At 44.6% G+C, this 20,332-nt stretch overlaps 1 protein-coding gene across 1 annotated transcript in view; it reads right to left on the bottom strand.

Annotated features, from left to right (window-relative positions):
- Positions 1–2,142: 2,142 nt before the first annotated feature.
- Positions 2,143–20,332, bottom strand: part of PPP1R2 (protein phosphatase 1 regulatory inhibitor subunit 2) — a 31,203-nt gene continuing 13,013 nt past the window's right edge. The window contains exons 5-6 of the mRNA XM_073358979.1: positions 17,131–17,325; positions 2,143–3,644 (exon numbers count right to left, since the gene is read on the bottom strand). Of these exons, the coding sequence (XP_073215080.1) occupies positions 3,577–3,644; positions 17,131–17,325 (263 nt within the window). The 3' untranslated portion in view covers positions 2,143–3,576. The remainder of the gene's footprint in view (positions 3,645–17,130; positions 17,326–20,332) is intronic.

The following is a 20,332-nucleotide window of genomic DNA, read 5'->3' as shown; positions in this document are numbered from 1 at the left end:
AATGGGGTGTTCCCCTTCAACTAGCTGTTCTTGAGACAGTTTGGCTGTTGAAAGCATGGAGCAGAGAGGAGGTGCCCCCAGACTCCATATCCAGAGGAAGAGGATTTCTCTGCTTTTATACACCACATTGCAGTACTCAGCACCTGACAACCACCATGATATTACAAGTCCATAAGCAATCTGACGATCTTCTTCCTATTAGACAAGCTAAGGAGACTTTTTTCCTTTTCCTCTCCTTTTCCCCACCCTCAAAAGGTGGGCTATTTTTCAATATGGCAGATTTACAACAAATGGCAGGTACCTTGTACAGTTTTTTTTAAAAACTATATATACTGCATTGCAATAATCACAAATTTTGAAACAAATTTACCTAATTTTAGCCTTTCAAATGTCTTGAGATATTGGTGTGGATAAAGCCAAGTAATCCCAGTTTCCAGATTGAAACAACGTTTAAGAAACACCACGTTGTGCCCAAAACAAATGAAATGAACCAACCACCAGCAATAAAACAGAAAATATACACACAATAATATTTTTATAGTGATGGCAAGTGTTAAAGAAAATGTAACATAGAGGATCATCTTTATCAATAAAAACCCACTTAAGAAAAAGATAGATTTGTATTTCAGTTGAACTTAATTTATCCCTAACTGAGGTATCAGGGAGATCATGTGTAGCTTGTTTTTGAAGATCCCTTAGTCAAAGAGCCTATGTGCTCAAAACAAGTTGCCCAAAGTTAATGAAAGCTAGGGGTGTATAAGGAATTCAAGATAACCCTTCCGCCAGGATAGTACAGCCCACCCATACCTGGTGTTTTATGGCTTGTCATGGAAAACGGATTCTTTTTAAGATCTACCTTTGTTTACTTAGAAGTAAACAATGTGTGTGTCTATAAAGAAAATCCTGCCCAGGTAGTACTGAGGATGCTAACAGCAGCACCCCCTTGGGGCATTGGCTGTAAATGCGATTCTGTACAAGCAAGAATGAAAAGGGGGGCAGGAGGGAGGGGGGCAAAAGAGAACAAGTGGCTTAAACTGCTCGCTCTTTGGCCCAATCTAGTCTATAGAAACTGCCACGTTTGACACTGAGTGATAGACAGCACATGCAGCATTGAAACTGTAGCTTTACTGCTATGGAGCGGGTCAACACCATTCAGCAGCTGTTTAGCTCCTTTCTTGTAACTGGACAGTTTGTTCATAAGTGATGTCAACCCATCCACAGAGCGGCCCTGTAAATCTAACAAACCAACAATATAAATGGACACATTTAGGAAGACAAGCACAGCAAAGAACTCCAACAGCCACATCCTGGCTCTTGTTTTGGCAGGGGGAGGAGTGGAGAGGTGAAGGAAGAGAACGCCATCCTTCATGGGCACAGGTATCTAGCAGTTAGTGCTTTCTTATATGAACAGATGCTAAAAATTCTCATCTATCAAGAGAACTGGAGAGGGTCTAATCCTTGGGTGCTATGTGCCCTTCAACTCCTGTACTTAATCAAGCCAATGGATGTCAGCTCCCACTAATCACCTCACCTCTCATGGGAGCCCCAGCATCTCTCATGGTTCAGCCAAAAGTGACCAGAATCAAGTTTCAATCAATATTTGTGCAATAACAACATGATCTTTAAAAAAAAGATTGACTGGAAAAACTGTAGCAAATAAAGCAACTATTTTTCATATAATCAAGCAAAAACAGATGGCTCACACAATCGCTCCTTACTTCCAATTAATGGAAAAGACAATTACAGCCAGAAATCAAATCAGGCCTCCACCAAAATTATGAGGTTTTTGTTTGCCTTTTCATGATTGAGCCTTTAGGATTCACGTTTTCAAATTTTTACTCCACAACCATGAGGGCTAGAAATGTTTTTATTAATCAATAATGAAAGTTGAGATTCTCACCACTCTCACAAATCCAGAAGCTGGGGCTAAGAAATACTAAGTATTATAAGAGCTGGCAACACAGTTATCTACAAAATGGGACATTGACCAGAGACTTAGGAATCCACACACTAATTCGGAATAGCTCATCCCCACACTTTTGGCAGAAGATTCAATCTAGTGAAACATTCCACGTGATTATATTTTTCCAGTGATAAATATGGCATTCTAGTGTTTCAGAAAAGCTCACACGTGAGTTCAAATTAATTGTAAAGTAACTTTTTCATTCTTTTATTCAGACTTCATAAATACATTTTGGACAGGAAGTCACTTTAAAATAGGTCCGTATAATTACAGACGTTTGGAACGTATCAAATTTAATTCAAATTTAAAGAGAAATACAGACATAATTGAATACAAAATATTCCATGACCAACCCACAGCTTTAAGTGTACTTCATTTGCGGAATAAAACCAAGTACTACTCTGAATACCAGTACATCCACACCATAGTCAAGATCTTTTGAGTGGGATGTTATTGTTTACAGTAATCTGTAGGTTCAGTACTCTCTCTCCATCAGGGCTATAGAACCACACTGTTAACAGCACATAAATTATACATTATAGGACAATCTCCCTTCTATTCTTCCAAATAGCCTTCATCTTACAAAAGCAGCTACTGCAAGTTACATTGGATCAGGAAACTTCTAAACCAGTGGTCTTCAACATACAGATTACAAGTCCCAAGAAGGAAATAGGTCATCAGCAGTTACTAGGCAGAGTGGAAGGCTGGCACGATACAAAGCTACGCCATTCCATCTCCATAGCACTGAAGTAGATTTGCTCAGATAAATACTTATCCTCAGATGCTAGCAGCGCGAGTTCACATCACAGCAAGTCAGAAGGTGCAAAGGATCCTAAAGCAGATCTTAAGAGAATCAGTAGAGAGTGACATTTGGGGGGCCTGAGGGGGAAAATACTGGAAAGAAGTTTTGAGATCTGAACAGATAAATAAGGAAAGTTCCAAAACCCATCCATCCCCAAGGGAAGAGAGCATCACAATCAGATGCAAAATCAAGGTCTGCACATCTCCAGTGTACAAATATCCCACCAGTTGTTAGTGTTGTCTTAGTCAGGAACTAGTAACCGATTCCAAACAGATTTCTTTTTAGACCACAAAAATAATGCAGCTCTTCTCTTATAAAGATTGAGAAAATAGGAGTCATGACATACCTCCATCTAGAGTAACAGGTCAAAAAAATTCTACAAAAAGTTACGCTACTAAAATCATCCCTTTTTAACTGCTAAATTTGCCTGATAGTACATATCAACCTGTTTGCTGCACTGCTTGGTTCATGAATTCCAAAACCCTTCTACTACAAGAGATACCACAACAGAGTCAAATAAATAATCAACAAAAGCAAAGATACTGATTTTTTGTATAGTTTAAAGCACGTGGTGACAATATGCGCTACGCAAGTTAATTTGTCTCAAATTTCTGGTTTGATGGATTATGAAGCTGTACTCTCCATGAAATACTAGGCACAAGAATAACCAGTTAGGCAGCTTTTCTGCCTAATATACGAGTCTCTAAAGTTAACATTCTTGGCAATACAACACTATAACTGACATGCCTCTCAATACTTAAGAGTCGCAAAACCATGAAGCACCGTACAAGTTTGTAGCTTTGACAAGCAGTTACAGTTCTGGGCAGATCTCTTCTATGCTGTCCACTCTATTCTCCAGCTGGTCACTAGTAGCATGCGCTGTATAAGAGAAAAAAGGAGAGAGATTATGAAACAGATTTAAATAAATATTCATGGTTTGAACCACATGCACTCACAAGGCATTCCTTTGTTGCCACAAAGAGCAGAGGTAACATTTGGCAACCCTGAAACATACTTGACTCAGGGTATGTCTACACTGCAATGTAAGCCCAGGGTTTGAACTCAGACTCAAGCCTACCCCACCCCCTTCCATCTACATACAAATTGTGCTAAACCAGGGTCCCAGGATCCCACCAGCGTGGAGGGTGCAAGCCCAAGTCAAGTCAGGACCCAGGTTCAAGCCCTTTTACTTTGCAGTGTAGATGCAGCGAATGAGAGTAGATTATCAAGCCTTAGGGTTAACAAACCCAAGATCTGTTACCTCAAGTTATACTAACCATGGGCTTACGTTGAAGTGTAGACATACCCTCTGCAACCTGCATTTTTTTCTGGGACCTCAGCCACTACCAAAACCCTCCCAAATAGTTCACTTTATTTTCTCCTAAAATGCTGAAAAAACAGAACCTCTTAGCACAGGGGTGGCCAACCTGTGGCTCCGGAGCCACATGCGGCTCTTCAGAAATTAATATGTGGCTCCTTGTCTAGGCACCGACACCGGGTCTGGAGCTACAGGCACCAACTTTCCAATCTGCTGGGGGGTGCTCACTGCTCAACCCCTGGCTCTGCCCCAGGCTCTGCTCCTATTCCACCCCTTCCCGTGCCCTCCCCTGAGCCTGCTGTGCCCTCTCTCCTCCCCCCACAGAGCCTCCTGCAGGTCAGGAAACAGCTGATCGGGAGGTGTGAGGAGGGAGGGGAAGGTGCTGATTGGTGGGGCTGCCGGTGGGCAGGAGGTGCTGGAGCAGGGGGGAGCGCTAATGGGGGGCTGCTGACGTATTACTGTGGCACTTTGGCAATGTACATTGGCAAATTCTGGCTCCTGCTCAGGCTCAGGCTGGCCACCCTTGTTTTCGCACATACACAGCATGTGAGAACACAGGATCCTTGCTGCACTACGTGGGACCCTGATATATCCTACAAAATTTCTGAGAAGCTACTCATTTGCAGAGCCCAACATACAAAATTCCTGAAACATAGGCACACTCACCACTTTTTAGCTCAATCTTTACTCCTGGGTGGACCTCCTATACAGAGTTTTGAAACAAAGCAGCACAGTACTATAGTGAAACGCTGCATAATATAGTTACAATTAACACATGCCCTCACTTGCTATTTCAGCCTCACCACACTATATGAATTAAAGAAACTAGCACATTAAAGAAAATCTTAGAAGTCATGGGTAAAGGATTTCTGAATCAGACACACCCAAATTTCAGCTCCATACAATATTACAGAAGAAACTTTTGCATTAAACACACACAATACAACAAAAGAATGATCTTATTCCAACCCTATAAGTAACTAACGCCATCTTGCAAATCCCAGAGGGCTTAAGAGAACACCAAAAAAACAATGCTTCCCACTTACCATCTTGGCAGAATGCAGTCCTAAAGTATTTTTATGCAACCCAAGTATTAATTGGTTCAAAGCAACTGTCTAGTGGCTAGAACAAACAAGGAAATTTAAAAACAAGAATAAGAACTTTTGTCTTTGATAAATGATTTGAAGAGCCCAATTTAAAAGGTATCGGGGAAAGTGTTAACAGCCTCCAAATGCCAAAAGGAGTCTGAGATACAAGGATAAAGTCTTTTGAGCAATCAAATGGGGGAGTGAAGATATCCTTTGTGGCACTGATATGAACTTTAAAAAAGAAAGGCTCCCCCACACCCTGACCCCTTTGCTACAGGAAAAGGATTAGTCAAGCTGCCAGCACAGCCACATCTAACCTAAAAAATCTTGCTACAGGGCAAAGCTTTGACTACAGTCACTAAACTAAATTTTCCACAGCTGCATGAATTCCATACAATAGAAATTTGTGACTCAGTCCTGGGCAGATTTTAGATCTATAAAATAAAGTTTCCTGTGCTTAATAGGTTATGCAAAACAATACAGTGGTAAACCTCAGCAAGGACAAAAGTCTAACTAGTGGCCCTACTGTTTCTGGAGGGAAATCAATGAACAATTGCATTGAGAGCTGCCTATGACACCCAGTTCTATCCAGGAATTTGATCTGCGCAGGGGAGATTTCAGAGGGCACACAGCACAACTGTGGTTTTCCCATTTTATCACTAGTATGAGTATTTTGAACCTAAAATTTCCTATCCCCGAGTCAGTCGAGCCAAATGTTCTCAAGTCCGCCTTTTTGAAAACACGCCCACAAATGCAAAGAGTGAAGAATCTGTTGTGAAAAGTCTGTGTTTCTTCCTAAATGGATATAAAACCTAGTTAAGCAAATTTTATCTCCTTTACATTTAAAAAGCCTGTACAAGATTTTTTAACTTTGTTTCCTCTTGCACTCAAATCGGAGTTGAGTTGATTTGGTTGGATTTAACCAGGTAGCAATGAGATCAGCCTACATTTCATATAAAGTGGCTTCAAAATGACTGACCAAAATCTACAACACAGAAGCCAAAAGATTATTGTTTAACAACTGAATTCGAGCCTTTGCTAGTTTGTTAATAGAATGAGTCAACTGTGAAATACACTAATTCTTCCCCTAAAAAGAGCAGGGGGGGGGGGAGGGAAATCAAACTGAACCCAGATGTAGTACAAGATGGATGCAATAGAAAAATCTTAACAGAATAAAGTGAAATAGACCAAGGCAATACTGTTTGTTTTATATCCTCTCTGATTATACTAGAGAGGAGAAAGAGACCATGACCTGGCCTATCAAACACCTTCTGTATGAAAAATTTAACTCAGTTGTTAGGATTAATCAATATTCCCCATTTCTAGCTGGAAAACTGGTCTCCCTGGAACATCCTTTATTGATAGTCCCTGGGGAGGGATAAAACCCATTTTGGATGAGAATTACAAAAGAAGATGGCCCAACTGGATCCTATGCTTACTTAACATTTCCCTCAGAAGGAACTATCAGAGCCCCACAAAGGGATAAAAGACATCTCCAGAAGCAGTGTCCTGATCAGAACCCAAACAAGCACTGAAGTTACAATCTATAAATCAATCAGTTGGGCAAACAGTCCATGAGGTAGAAATTCTCTCCTACAGATGATCCCAAAGGGAGTTTGTCTCAGGAAGCAGATACAAGTTTACTGACATCCAGGGAACCTTATCTTGTCTGAGGACCCTAACCAACAAACAGAAGCCATAAAGAGAGAGTAGACAGGGCAATTCAGAAGGAACTGAAGTAATGCAGTATATAATCCTAAAGCAAATCTACACAACTATTAACACCATGCTTTGCATTAAAAAAAAACCAACAAAAAAAACACCACATGACAAGGATAACCAGAATACCTGAAAGCAGGGTCACTTGACACCAGAAAGGAATGATTTAACAGTCTGGCCCACAAACGCACAACATTCAAGGACAGAACAGGAAGGCACAAATATACATTAGGTGGTCTGGCTGTTACTGAACTGGATTGATTACCTTCATCTCTCTCAGATAATTGTAGGTTGTGAGAGATCATATGCACTGACAAGGGCAACTCTTAAATTAGCAGGACCTAAGATGGAGCTTGAGTAAGACCAAAATCTCTTTAAGACCTCTGTTCTGGTGACAATTTCCTCACCTTTTGACAATGCAGAAAAAGGACACTGGACTGGTAGAGTTAAAACTCATTAGCCTTAGGATAAAACAGAAGGGCAGGAATCCACAAGGGAAGGAAGAGAGCATAGGGTGGGAGTGGTATAAAAAAGGATGAAGGGATAGTAATGAACATAATGTCACATGTTTGCCAATGGACTCTGCCACTGCTTGGAGTCCTAATCAAGAGGAAATGCTGAAGACACCGTTTTACTCAGCTTTTTCACAAAAGCACAGATGAAAAGTCCAGATCTTCACACCTAAATATAACTGAATCAGCTTCCTAAGATAGAGACTTTCGGCAGCCAAATCATTCCCCACAAGAGAGTAAGAGACACCCCACGCTTACATACCATGGGAGAAGAGAAAAAATTAGAAGAGACTCTGCTAGATCTATGTGCCATCTCAGAGATATGACAGATGAATGAGAAACCTCATCAACAGACTCTCACTGGTATAATGTGAATTAAGTAAAGCCAAGGGCTCAACAGAAATTTGACTAAAAGCCAACACAGGAAAAAATACAGGATGTATCAGTTTCCTTACTAGCCAAAACAGAAGATGCCTTATCAGAAACTTTGGGTGGAGACTTATTATACGGACTCTGCTATGTAAGTAGACATCTGAAGTGAAGTCCAGCATGCAGAGCCACATATGTGCACAAGGTCATGTGCCCCAGTAGTTGTAGGCAGAAGCTAGCTGTTGTCCATAGGTTGGATTTAAGGCTTCCAGACAGGCACTATGGACTGAAACTTGCCCATTCAAAGGTAAGCCATGGAGGCTGGAGCATCAAGCACTGCTCTTATAATAATTATTCATTGTGTTGATTGTAATGTTGATTTGCCTACATTCAGTTTCTTGCCTACACAAGAAAATAACAATCTCATGACAATGATGTGGTTTTGGACAAGAGTGACTGATCTTCTCCAAACCAGACAATCATCCAGGTACGGAAATATCTGGACACATAATTCTAAAAGAGAGACAACTTCCTGAAGCAATACACAGTCCTGTGAGATAGGTCCATGGTAAGGGATAGGAGGGAGCTGAACTGGATGACATGTCCCTCCTTTACAGTGCTGGGCACTTTCCATAGGGAGAGAGGTGAGATATGGTCAGCGTGTTGTCCTTAATCAAACAGTCAAAACAGCTGCTTGGAGGCTGAAGTAGTCTGATGAGAAGGGCCCACTGGGGATGATGCTGACTGGCAATGTCTAGGAGACTTAGGCCTTCTTTTGAAGGTGTCCTGAGACCTCTACTGATATAAAGCTCTGTAGTATAACTGAGGTTTAAAAGATTTCCTCTTTGTTACTGTGGTTTAAACCCCCACTAAATGAAGGGTGGCATTGGAATCTTTGAAGGTGTGCGTGGAGTCACCTGTTGTCTGGGAAAACAGTCAAACCCTTGAAGGGTAAATCTTCTATTGTATTTTGCAGCTCCCTCAGGACACAAGAGGCCGCAGCCAAGAGGAGCCTTCAATTAAGATGGCTGCAGCCATGGAGCACGAGGCAGTATCTGCAGGGTCGGTGGCCACTTGAAGTGATGAACAGCTAGCAAAGTGTCCCTCAGAAACTATGGCCAAGAGCTGTCCTCAGTACTCCGCCGGCACTCTGTCTGCAAATTTGGAGACTGCTGACCAATTAGTAAAGGTGTATTTAAAACAACAGTGCCTGGCAATTTGACACTCTTCTGAAGACTGGCTGTGGTACAGGTCTTCCTGCCATTTAAGTCCAGCCTTTTAAAATCCCCATCTTTAGAGTAGCCTGGAGTGAGACAGCCTGGAATGCTCGTTAGCAGCCATGACCATGAGAGAGTCTAATCAGGTGGGCAAAGAAATAACTGAAGTTTTGCTGAGGAACATGATAGCCTCCGTCCACCTGTTTGGCAGTGGGTGGGACAGAAGCTGACATTTGCTGGAGGGTTTTGGCCAATTCCAGCAAGGCTGGAAAGGGTGACCCTTCCCAGGGCAGGGCTCTGTAAGAGATCTAGCTACCTGTGCCAGTTATCTTTTGCAAGCTCTGCCCATGCTCCCAGAGATGTGGCCACCCTTCTCATAAGATCCTAGAACACTTTAAAATCCTCCAGAAGCGAAATAGATGTTGACTTCTGGGTGACAGCCTCTTCTGGAGAAGATGAAATATTTGGTGGGGGAGCGGGGAGAGAACATCTACAGGTTCCTCCAGTATTGCCTTGTCTTTTGTAGGCTCCAACAAGGGAGGAGGCTGAGGGACTGTAGAAGGGGCTTCCCTAGAGGTCCCTGCTATGGGTGAAGGTGACCTCCTTTTAGACTCTGGTGGAGGTCTAGACCTTCCTGGAGTAGTCCAAGATGCTCACTATGGCTATTCCCTTGGGGGCATTCTACACTTCATACTGCCCCGCAATGTGGTGGGTGCCACACCAGGGCCTTGTAAGAGAGTCAATCATAACTTTTAGATTTGTTATCCCTGGAGAGAGGTCTGCAATGTGACCTAGGAGACCTCAGAGAAGAAACTGGCTTCTTGGGGCCCAAGTCCGAAGAGAAGATGTAACTCCCCTCAGTAAACAGAGGAGATGTTCATGGAGCTCTTGGTGCTTCTCTCTCAATTTTAGTCTCAAAGCTGTGCACGTTTTATAGATGGAGAGTCCGTCCTCTTGTTGTCAGGGTCCAGCTCCGAAGAAGACTTCTCTTTCTTTGGTGTGGTATGGAAGGAGGTACAAACTGAATGTCTCCCCCACCTAGACAAATTAAGCAGATTTTGTACCTACCTGCGACAGGGATCATGGTCCTGCAAGTGGCACACTGCTTAAACCCTGGGTATTTTTTCCATGTTAATGAATTCCTGAAACAATATCTAACTATCATAAACCATACTATACTAAATTTAACTAGAACTATATAAAGCGAGAAGAACTCTTTAGAGAGGCTAGTGAACCAAAGCTAAAGGTTCCAGTAACACAGACACAGGTAACTAACCGCTTTCATGTTCTCTCCACAGGTATCGTTGCGGAGAGTGGACCAGATGATATGTCTGGGGCGAGAAAGCAGAAGGAGACTCCGCTGGTTGGAAGGCATGAGATGCGCTGTCCTGAGGTTGGGGGTTCCACGACCACCACCCCCAAGAGGAGAAGGCGGGTGGTGGTGGTCGGGGACTCTCTCCTCCGGGGGACTGAGTCATCTATCTGCCGCCCTGACCGGGAAAACCGAGAAGTCTGCAGCTTGCCAGGGGCTAAGATTCGTGATGTGACGGAGAGACTGCCGAGACTCATCAAGCCCTTGGATCGCTACCCCTTCCTGCTTCTCCACGTGGGCACCAATGATACTGCCAAGAATGACCTTGAGCGGATCACTGCGGACTATGTGGCTCTAGGAAGAAGAATAAAGGAGTTGGAGGCGCAAGTGGTGTTCTCGTCCATCCTCCCCGTGGAAGGAAAAGGCCTAGGTAGGGAGCGTCGAATCGTGGAAGTCAACGAATGGCTACGCAGATGGTGTCGGAGAGAAGGCTTTGGTTTCTTTGACCATGGGATGGTGTTCCATGAAGGAGGAGTGCTGGGTAGAGACGGGCTCCATCTTACGAAGAGAGGGAAGAGCATCTTTGCCAGCAGGCTGGCTAACCTAGTGAGGAGGGCTTTAAACTAGGTTCACCGGGGGAAGGAGACCAAAGCCCTGAGGTAAGTGGGAAAGCGGGATACCGGGAGGAAGCACAGGCAGGAATGTCTGTGAGGGGAGGGCTCCTGCCTCATACTGGCAATGAGGGGCGATCAACAGGTTATCTCAAGTGCTTATATACAAATGCACAAAGCCTTGGAAACAAGCAGGGAGAACTGGAGGTCCTGGTGATGTCAAGGAACTATGACGTGATCGGAATAACAGAGACTTGGTGGGATAACTCATATGACTGGAGTACTGTCATGGATGGTTATAAACTGTTCAGGAAGGACAGGCAGGGCAGAAAAGGTGGGGGAGTAGCACTGTATGTAAGGGAGCAGTATGACTGCTCAGAGCTCCGGTACGAAACTGCAGAAAAACCTGAGTGTCTCTGGATTAAGTTTAGAAGTGTGTGCAACAAGAGTGATGTAGTGGTGGGAGTCTGCTATAGACCACCGGACCAGGGGGATGAGGTGGATGAGGCTTTCTTCCGGCAGCTCACGGAAGCTACTAGATCGCATGCCCTGATTCTCATGGGTGACTTTAATTTTCCTGATATCTGCTGGGAGAGCAATACAGCGGTGCATAGACAATCCAGGAAGTTTTTGGAAAGCGTAGGGGACAATTTCCTGGCGCAAGTGCTAGAGGAGCCAACTAGGGGGGGTGCTTTTCTTGACCTGCTGCTCACAAACCGGGTAGAATTAGTGGGGGAAGCAAAAGTGGATGGGAATCTGGGAGGCAGTGACCATGAGTTGGTTGAGTTCAGGATCCTGACGCAGGGAACAAAGGTAAGCAGCAGGATACGGACCCTGGACTTCAGGAAAGCAGACTTCGACTCCCTCAGGGAACGGATGGCCAGGATCCCCTGGGGGACTAACTTGAAGGGGAAAGGAGTCCAGGAGAGCTGGCTGTATTTCAAGGAATCCCTGTTGAGGTTACAGGGACAAACCATCCCGATGAGTCGAAAGAATAGTAAATATGGCAGGCGACCAACTTGGCTTAATGGTGAAATCCTAGCGGATCTTAAACATAAAAAAGAAGCTTACAAGAAGTGGAAGGTTGGACATATGACCAGGGAAGAGTATAAAAATATTGCTCGGGCATGTAGGAATGTTATCAGGAGGGCCAAATCGCACCTGGAGCTGCAGCTAGCCAGAGATGTCAAGAGTAACAAGAAGGGTTTCTTCAGGTATGTTGGCAACAAGAAGAAAGCCAAGGAATGTGTGGGCCCCTTACTGAATGAGGGAGGCAACCTAGTGACAGAGGATGTGGAAAAAGCTAATGTACTCAATGCTTTTTTTGCCTCTGTTTTCACTAACAAGGTCAGCTCCCAGACTGCTGCGCTGGGCATCACAAAATGCGGAAGAGATGGCCAGCCCTCTGTGGAGATAGAGGCGGTTAGGGACTATTTAGAAAAGCTGGACGTGCACAAGTCCATGGGGCCGGACGAGTTGCATCCGAGAGTGCTGAAGGAATTGGCGGCTGTGATTGCAGAGCCACTGGCCATTATCTTTGAAAACTCGTGGCGAACCGGGGAAGTCCCGGATGACTGGAAAAAGGCTAATGTAGTGCCAATCTTTAAAAAAGGGAAGAAGGAAGATCCTGGGAACTACAGGCCAGTCAGCCTCACCTCAGTCCCTGGAAAAATCATGGAGCAGGTCCTCAAAGAATCAATCCTGAAGCACTTGCATGAGAGGGAAGTGATCAGGAACAGCCAGCATGGATTCACCAAGGGAAGGTCATGCCTGACTAATCTAATCGCCTTTTATGATGAGATTACTGGTTCTGTGGATGAAGGGAAAGCAGTGGATGTATTGTTTCTTGACTTTAGCAAAGCTTTTGACACGGTCTCCCATAGTATTCTTGTCAGCAAGTTAAGGAAGTATGGGCTGGATGAATGCACTATAAGGTGGGTAGAAAGCTGGCTAAATTGTCGGGCTCAACGGGTAGTGATCAATGGCTCCATGTCTAGTTGGCAGCCGGTATCAAGTGGAGTACCCCAAGGGTCGGTCCTGGGGCCAGTTTTATTCAATATCTTCATAAATGATCTGGAGGATGGTGTGGATTGCACTCTCAGCAAATTTGCGGATGATACTAAACTGGGAGGAGTGGTAGATACGCTGGAGGGGAGGGATAGGATACAGAAGGACCTAGACCAATTGGAAGATTGGGCCAAAAGGAATCTGATGAGGTTCAATAAGGATAAGTGCAGGGTCCTGCACTTAGGACGGAAGAACCCAATGCACAGCTACAGACTAGGGACCGAATGGCTAGGCAGCAGTTCTGCAGAAAAGGACCTAGGGGTGACAGTGGACGAGAAGCTGGATATGAGTCAGCAGTGTGCCCTTGTTGCCAAGAAGGCCAATGGCATTTTGGGATGTATAAGTAGGGGCATAGCGAGCAGATCGAGGGACGTGATCGTTCCCCTCTATTCGACATTGGTGAGGCCTCATCTGGAGTATTGTGTCCAGTTTTGGGCCCCACACTTCAAGAAGGATGTGGATAAATTGGAGAGAGTCCAGCGAAGGGCAACAAAAATGATTAGGGGACTGGAACACATGAGTTATGAGGAGAGGCTGAGGGAGCTGGGATTGTTTAGCCTGCAGAAGAGAAGAATGAGGGGGGATTTGATAGCTGCTTTCAACTACCTGAAAGGGGGTTCCAAAGAGGATGGCTCTAGACTGTTCTCAATGGTAGCAGATGACAGAACGAGGAGTAATGGTCTCAAGTTGCAGTGGGGGAGGTTTAGATTGGATATTAGGAAAAACTTTTTCACTAAGAGGGTGGTGAAACACTGGAATGCGTTACCTAGGGAGGTGGTAGAATCTCCTTCCTTAGAGGTTTTTAAGGTCAGGCTTGACAAAGCCCTGGCTGGGATGATTTAACTGGGAATTGGTCCTGCTTTGAGCAGGGGGTTGGACTAGATGACCTTCTGGGGTCCCTTCCAACCCTGATATTCTATGATTCTAAATAGCTACAGGGAGCTCCAACTCTCACCATACGTAATAAGAAGGAACTGAGAGAGAAGTGGCAACAATGCCCCTTGTATGTCCTCAGCTCAGCTCAACACAGGAGGAGAGTCTGGGCATCTACGCCATTTTGTGGTACTGCAGGTAAAATCGCCAACTCAAGTGCATTGAGTGTATACCTACAGTTGAATGTGTATGTCCACAATCACTTGAAGAATAACCAAGAGTTGTTCCCTGCCTGTAGACCTATTAAATCTGAAAGCCTGAGAGCTGTCGGTTCTCTTAACATTAGCCTCATTGCAGACAATTTTCGGAAGGTTGGTAGGAATTTAAGACAGGGACAAGACATTTACTAACACAGGTTTGCTTAAAGTTAATTCCACTTTTATCATTCCTACTCCCCTAAAAACTATACATATAATCAGTTACTCAAGAGAGAACTTTCAATCCACTAGCAAAGATAAAAATGAAGAGAGATTGGATTTTCAAGAGAAAAATAATTAGGCAAACGGAGCAAAAGTGAATCAGATATTCAGCCTATTACGTAGAGATTAAAAGGTGATGAAGTATTTCACTGGATTAGGCACAGTGATATAAATGAAAGAATAAACTAAACTGCAGAAAGTTAAGCAACTAGTTCACAAAAAGGAAAACTCAAGCTAAACTAGTTAGGAGAGTTACTGGACTGGTAAGCTGGTAAATAAAGCGTTAGAAACTTATACAGTTAATTGGGCATGAGCAGTCAGTCAAGAATTGATAATTACCAGATGCAGCTCAGAAATCAGATTATGAAGCAGGATGGAGTGATGTCAAACAGCAGAGATGGAAAAATACTGCAAACGCGTGCCCGTCTTTCCCCTGGAGAGTGCAGCTGGGGAGCGGAGCTGCCTCCCTGCTTTATAGCAGGGAGCAGAAAGAAGATGGCAGCTTCAAGCCATGGAGAAAGGCCACAAAGATTCCTACTGGTGTCCTCCTTTCCCCTGGAGAGTGAAGCTCTAGTAAATAGCCATTATATGTCTTAGGATTATGCATTACTAGGACCCTACCAAATTTACAGCCATGAAAAACGCGTCACGGGGACCATGCAATCTGGTCTCCCACCATGAAATCTGGTCTTTTGTGTGCTTTTACCCTATACTATACAGATTTCACAGGGGAGACCAGTGTTTCTCAAATTGGGGGTCCTGACCCAAAAGGGAGTTGCGGGGGGCATCAGGGTGTCACAAGGCTATTTTAGGAGAATTGCAGTATTGCCACCCTTACTTCTACGCTGACTTCAGAGCTGGGCGGCAGGAGAATGGTGGCTGCAGGCCGGGAGCCCAGCTCTGAAGGCACAGCCACGGCCAGCAGCAGCGCAGAAGTAAGGATGGCATGGTGTGATATTGCCACCCTTACTTCTGCACTGCTGCCTTCAGAACTAGGTGGCCAGACTGTGGCAGCTGCTGACTGAGGGCCCAGCTCTGCGGGCAGCAGCGCAGAAGTAAGGGTGGCAATACCATACCATACCATCCTTACTGCAGACTGCTGCTGGTGGCGGCTCTGCCTTCAGAGCCGAACTCCCAGCCTGCAGCTGCCGCTCTCCAGCTGCCCAGCTCTGGAGGCAGCACCGCCGCCGGCTGCAATGCAGACGTAAGGGAAGCAGTCCCGCACCCCCCTATAATAATCTTGTGACACCCTCCCCCCAGCTTCTTTTTGCGTCAGGACCCCCTACAATTACAACACCAAGAAATTTCAGATTTAAATAGCTGAAATCATGAAATTTATGATTTTTTGACTCCTATGACTGTGAAATTGACCAAATTGGACCATGAATTTGGTAGGGCCCTATGCGTTACCATAGAAAGCTAAACAATCAGTGGGACTGAGAATGACAAAAGATGCCTCCCCAGGAGCAGTTATTGTGAGCTTTAGCCCCACAGTAATACATATTGGTACCAAAATATGTGATTTTAGTCAAGAATTGAAAATACCAGTTGCCCAGTCACCTTTCCTGGAGACGGTGGGAGCCTAGACTATTTCTGTAGAATTTCTCATTTTACAAAAGACTGTAGTTTATAGTGTTGGGAAGAAAACCTTCCAAATATCAACTAAATGTAAACTAACGCAACACCTTCCAGAGTGCTGACAGCTCTAGTGCCTCTGCTACTCACAACTTTGCCAAGCAGCAGCTCAGCAAGGTTAAGACTTCAGATTCATGGCTACTACAGTCTTGCGAGCACCAGTGAAATGGGGGCGGGGGGGAGAGAGAGAACACATCTACTTCATGATGCCCACAGCTGTTTCAAAGAGCTGAGCTGCAGCAAAAGTAGGCACTATAGTTCTTAATGGGGAGGACACCCCAAAAACAGTCTGGGGGGAAGGAGCAGCAGGGTAAGAGATGAAAAGAGAAAGCATGCTCGCTCTCTCTCCCTCTCTCCCCACAACAGCTAGAAGTGGGATGAAACTTCATATTTATAAAAAATTGCTAGCCCGAAGCTGATACAAAGAATGGAGTCCTGAAACAGATTCCATAAACAGCACCCAGCTAGAAACCACAGAACTCTTCCAGCAGGCGAGATGGCTGGGCTTCTCAGTGCAGATACAGAAATGTAAAGTCATTATATAAAATAGGAAACCACATACCAATGTCCTAACTGCTTAGTTGCAAAGTTGCAGTAATGTAAGTGGAAGATTTTAGCTAGAATGGTAGAGACCTGCTCTGCTCTACTCTAACACTAGATTAGTACTTATGAGGTGTGGTGCCAGCCCACAAAGTGGTATGGCAGCACAGCGGACAGCAAGTGCAAAGAGACACTCCGACATGCCCAGTGTTATTTCATTCATCAGTACAGGTCTTGCTCCCACCTCAGTCAAAGTACTGGCAGCTGCTGCAACAAGGGTCAGCTTGCTCAGAGGAAGTAGGACTGGCTGTAGAGAACTTCTGACGTATTTGAAACAAATGGGCTTACTTGTCCATTGTGTCACCACGAAGGAGAACCCCTGCATTTGGGACAGCAACAATACCAATTTGGTGTATTTCTAAAGCTAAGAACCTAAATGTCAAGATGGTGCCTAGATACTACAATGATGGAGGCTATATAAATATAGCAGAGGGAAGGGGATATTCTCAGCCTTTGTGGTTACAAATTGAGTGGAAGAGAAGGGTAAACCCCTTTGCTTTTCTGCAATTCTGGCAGTTCAAAGGACCACCATGCTTAAACATTCCTTTGACGATTAGCTGCTCACCAGGTTCAATGGTTTCTGTACTCATGTTTTCTACATCTCCAGCATCAGGCATTTCTTGATCTTCATCCTCCTCCTCCTCCTCCTCATCCTCCTCCTCACCATGTAGTTCTTTTGCAATTAGCTGCCTAGCCAATTTGATATTTCGTCCTTCGTTGTAATGCATTTTTCTCTTCATTTCAAACTGTTTCTTTTTTTCTGTGGAAAGAGCAGGAAAAGATTCTTAGATATATTCTTACACTAGTTCTTTGAAAACATTCCAACATATCACTGTTTGCCAGGTAGGAGTTACCTCTCCCAGAGTGTATGTAATCTTTATGTCGTTTAAGTTATTGTATGTTTCGAATATAAAATGTTTTCTTTAAGTAATTAGTTTAAAATATTCTATGGAAGGATTCTGTGTTAGCAAACTATAGCTTAGTGCTCTTAATTACTAGTCAAACTAACAATTAGCAAGATGGCCATACAAATTTTGCAAAGTGAAAATACGTCATCTCAGTAGAGTGGGGCACAACTTACTCCTCGCATGTCCTTACTAGGGGATTAACTCTGTTTTGGGGAGATTTAGAGATACAGCCCCAGGAAATATGGGAAGAACCACAATTTAAGAATTATATTTGTTGCCACTTAATTACCCATAAACAGTTATGGAGGTGACACTAAGAAAAAAATCCTGACGTATTTTAGTCAGCTTCTTCCCCAAAGAAGGAAATCTGAATGGATTTGAGGGAGTCTTAAAAATGCTAGAGGAGCCAACTAGGGGGGGCGCTTTTCTTGACCTGCTGCTCACAAACCGGGTAGAATTAGTGGGGAAAGCAAAAGTGGATGGGAATCTGGGAGGCAGTGACCATGAGTTGGTTGAGTTCAGGATCCTGACGCAGGGAAGAAAGGTAAGCAGCAGGATACGGACCCTGGACTTCAGGAAAGCAGACTTCGACTCCCTCAGGGAACGGATGGCCAGGATCCCCTGGGGGACTAACTTGAAGGGGAAAGGAGTCCAGGAGAGCTGGCTGTATTTCAAGGAATCCCTGTTGAGGTTACAGGGACAAACCATCCCAATGAGTCGAAAGAATAGTAAATATGGCAGGCGACCAGCTTGGCTTAATGGTGAAATCCTAGCGGATCTTAAACATAAAAAAGAAGCTTACAAGAAGTGGAAGGTTGGACATATGACCAGGGAAGAGTATAAAAATATTGCTCAGGCATGTAGGAATGTTATCAGGAGGGCCAAATCGCACCTGGAGCTGCAGCTAGCCAGAGATGTCAAGAGTAACAAGAAGGGTTTCTTCAGGTATGTTGGCAACAAGAAGAAAGCCAAGGAATGTGTGGGCCCCTTACTGAATGAGGGAGGCAACCTAGTGACAGAGGATGTGGAAAAAGCTAATGTACTCAATGCTTTTTTTGCCTCTGTCTTCACGAACAAGGTCAGCTCCCAGACTACTGCACTGGGCAGCACAGTATGGGGAAGAGATGGCCAGCCCTCTGTGGAGATAGAGGTGGTTAGGGACTATTTAGAAAAGCTGGACGTGCACAAGTCCATGGGGCCGGACGAGTTGCATCCGAGAGTGCTGAAGGAATTGGCGGCTGTGATTGCAGAGCCACTGGCCATTATCTTTGAAAACTCGTGGCGAACCGGGGAAGTCCCGGATGACTGGAAAAAGGCTAATGTAGTGCCAATCTTTAAAAAAGGGAAGAAGGAGGATCCTGGGAACTACAGGCCAGTCAGCCTCACTTCAGTCCCTGGAAAAATCATGGAGCAGGTCCTCAAAGAATCAATCCTGAAGCACTTGCATGAGAGGAAAGTGATCAGGAACAGCCAGCATGGATTCACCAAGGGAAGGTCATGCCTGACTAATCTAATCGCCTTTTATGATGAGATTACTGGTTCTGTGGATGAAGGGAAAGCAGTGGATGTATTGTTTTTTTACTTTAGCAAAGCTTTTGACACGGTCTCCCACAGTATTCTTGTCAGCAAGTTAAGGAAGTATGGGCTGGATGAATGCACTACAAGGTGGGTAGAAAGCTGGCTAGATTGTCGGGCTCAACGGGTAGTGATCAATGGCTTCATATCTAGTTGGCAGCCGGTATCAAGTGGAGTACCCCAAGGGTCGGTCCTGGGGCCAGTTTTGTTCAATATCTTCATAAATGATCTGGAGGATGGTGTGGATTGCACTCTCAGCAAATTTGCGGATGATACTAAACTGGGAGGAGTGGTAGATACGCTGGAGGGGAGGGATAGGATACAGAAGGACCTAGACAAATTGGAGGATTGGGCCAAAAGAAATCTGATGAGGTTCAATAAGGATAAGTGCAGGGTCCTGCACTTAGGACGGAAGAACCCAATGCACAGCTACAGACTAGGGACCGAATGGCTAGGTAGCAGTTCTGCGGAAAAGGACCTAGGGGTGACAGTGGACGAGAAGCTGGATATGAGTCAGCAGTGTGCCCTTGTTGCCAAGAAGGCCAATGGCATTTTGGGATGTATAAGTAGGGGCATAGCGAGCAGATCGAGGGATGTGATCGTTCCCCTCTATTCGACATCGGTGAGGCCTCATCTGGAGTACTGTGTCCAGTTTTGGGCCCCACACTTCAAGAAGGATGTGGATAAATTGGAGAGAGTCCAGCGAAGGGCAACAAAAATGATTAGGGGACTGGAACACATGAGTTATGAGGAGAGGCTGAGGGAGCTGGGCTTGTTTAGCCTGCAGAAGAGAAGAATGAGGGGGGATTTGATAGCTGCTTTCAACTACCTGAAAGGGGGTTCCAAAGAGGATGGCTCTAGACTGTTCTCAATGGTAGCAGATGACAGAACGAGGAGTAATAGTCTCAAGTTGCAGTGGGGGAGGTTTAGATTGGATATTAGGAAAAACTTTTTCACTAAGAGGGTGGTGAAACACTGGAATGCGTTACCTAGGGAGGTGGTAGAATCTCCTTCCTTAGAGGTTTTTAAGGTCAGGCTTGACAAAGCCCTGGCTGGGATGATTTAACTGGGAATTGGTCCTGCTTTGAGCAGGGGGTTGGACTAGATGACCTTCTGGGGTCCCTTCCAACCCTGATATTCTATGATTCTATGATTCTAACTGCTACTCACCAAACATAAGTGATGAAATCTGGACCAAACAAAAACACATGGGAACTTTTCATTCGGGGAATGCAACAGCATACCTGCCCCTATTAAGTGATGCAAGACTAACTTCTCTTTAGT

The sequence above is a fragment of the Lepidochelys kempii genome, chromosome 9, assembly GCF_965140265.1.
Source record: "Lepidochelys kempii isolate rLepKem1 chromosome 9, rLepKem1.hap2, whole genome shotgun sequence".
Taxonomy (NCBI): Eukaryota; Metazoa; Chordata; order Testudines; family Cheloniidae; genus Lepidochelys; species Lepidochelys kempii.
The sequence above is the reverse complement of the archived record's forward strand: the minus strand, read 5'-3'. Positions and strand labels throughout refer to the sequence as shown.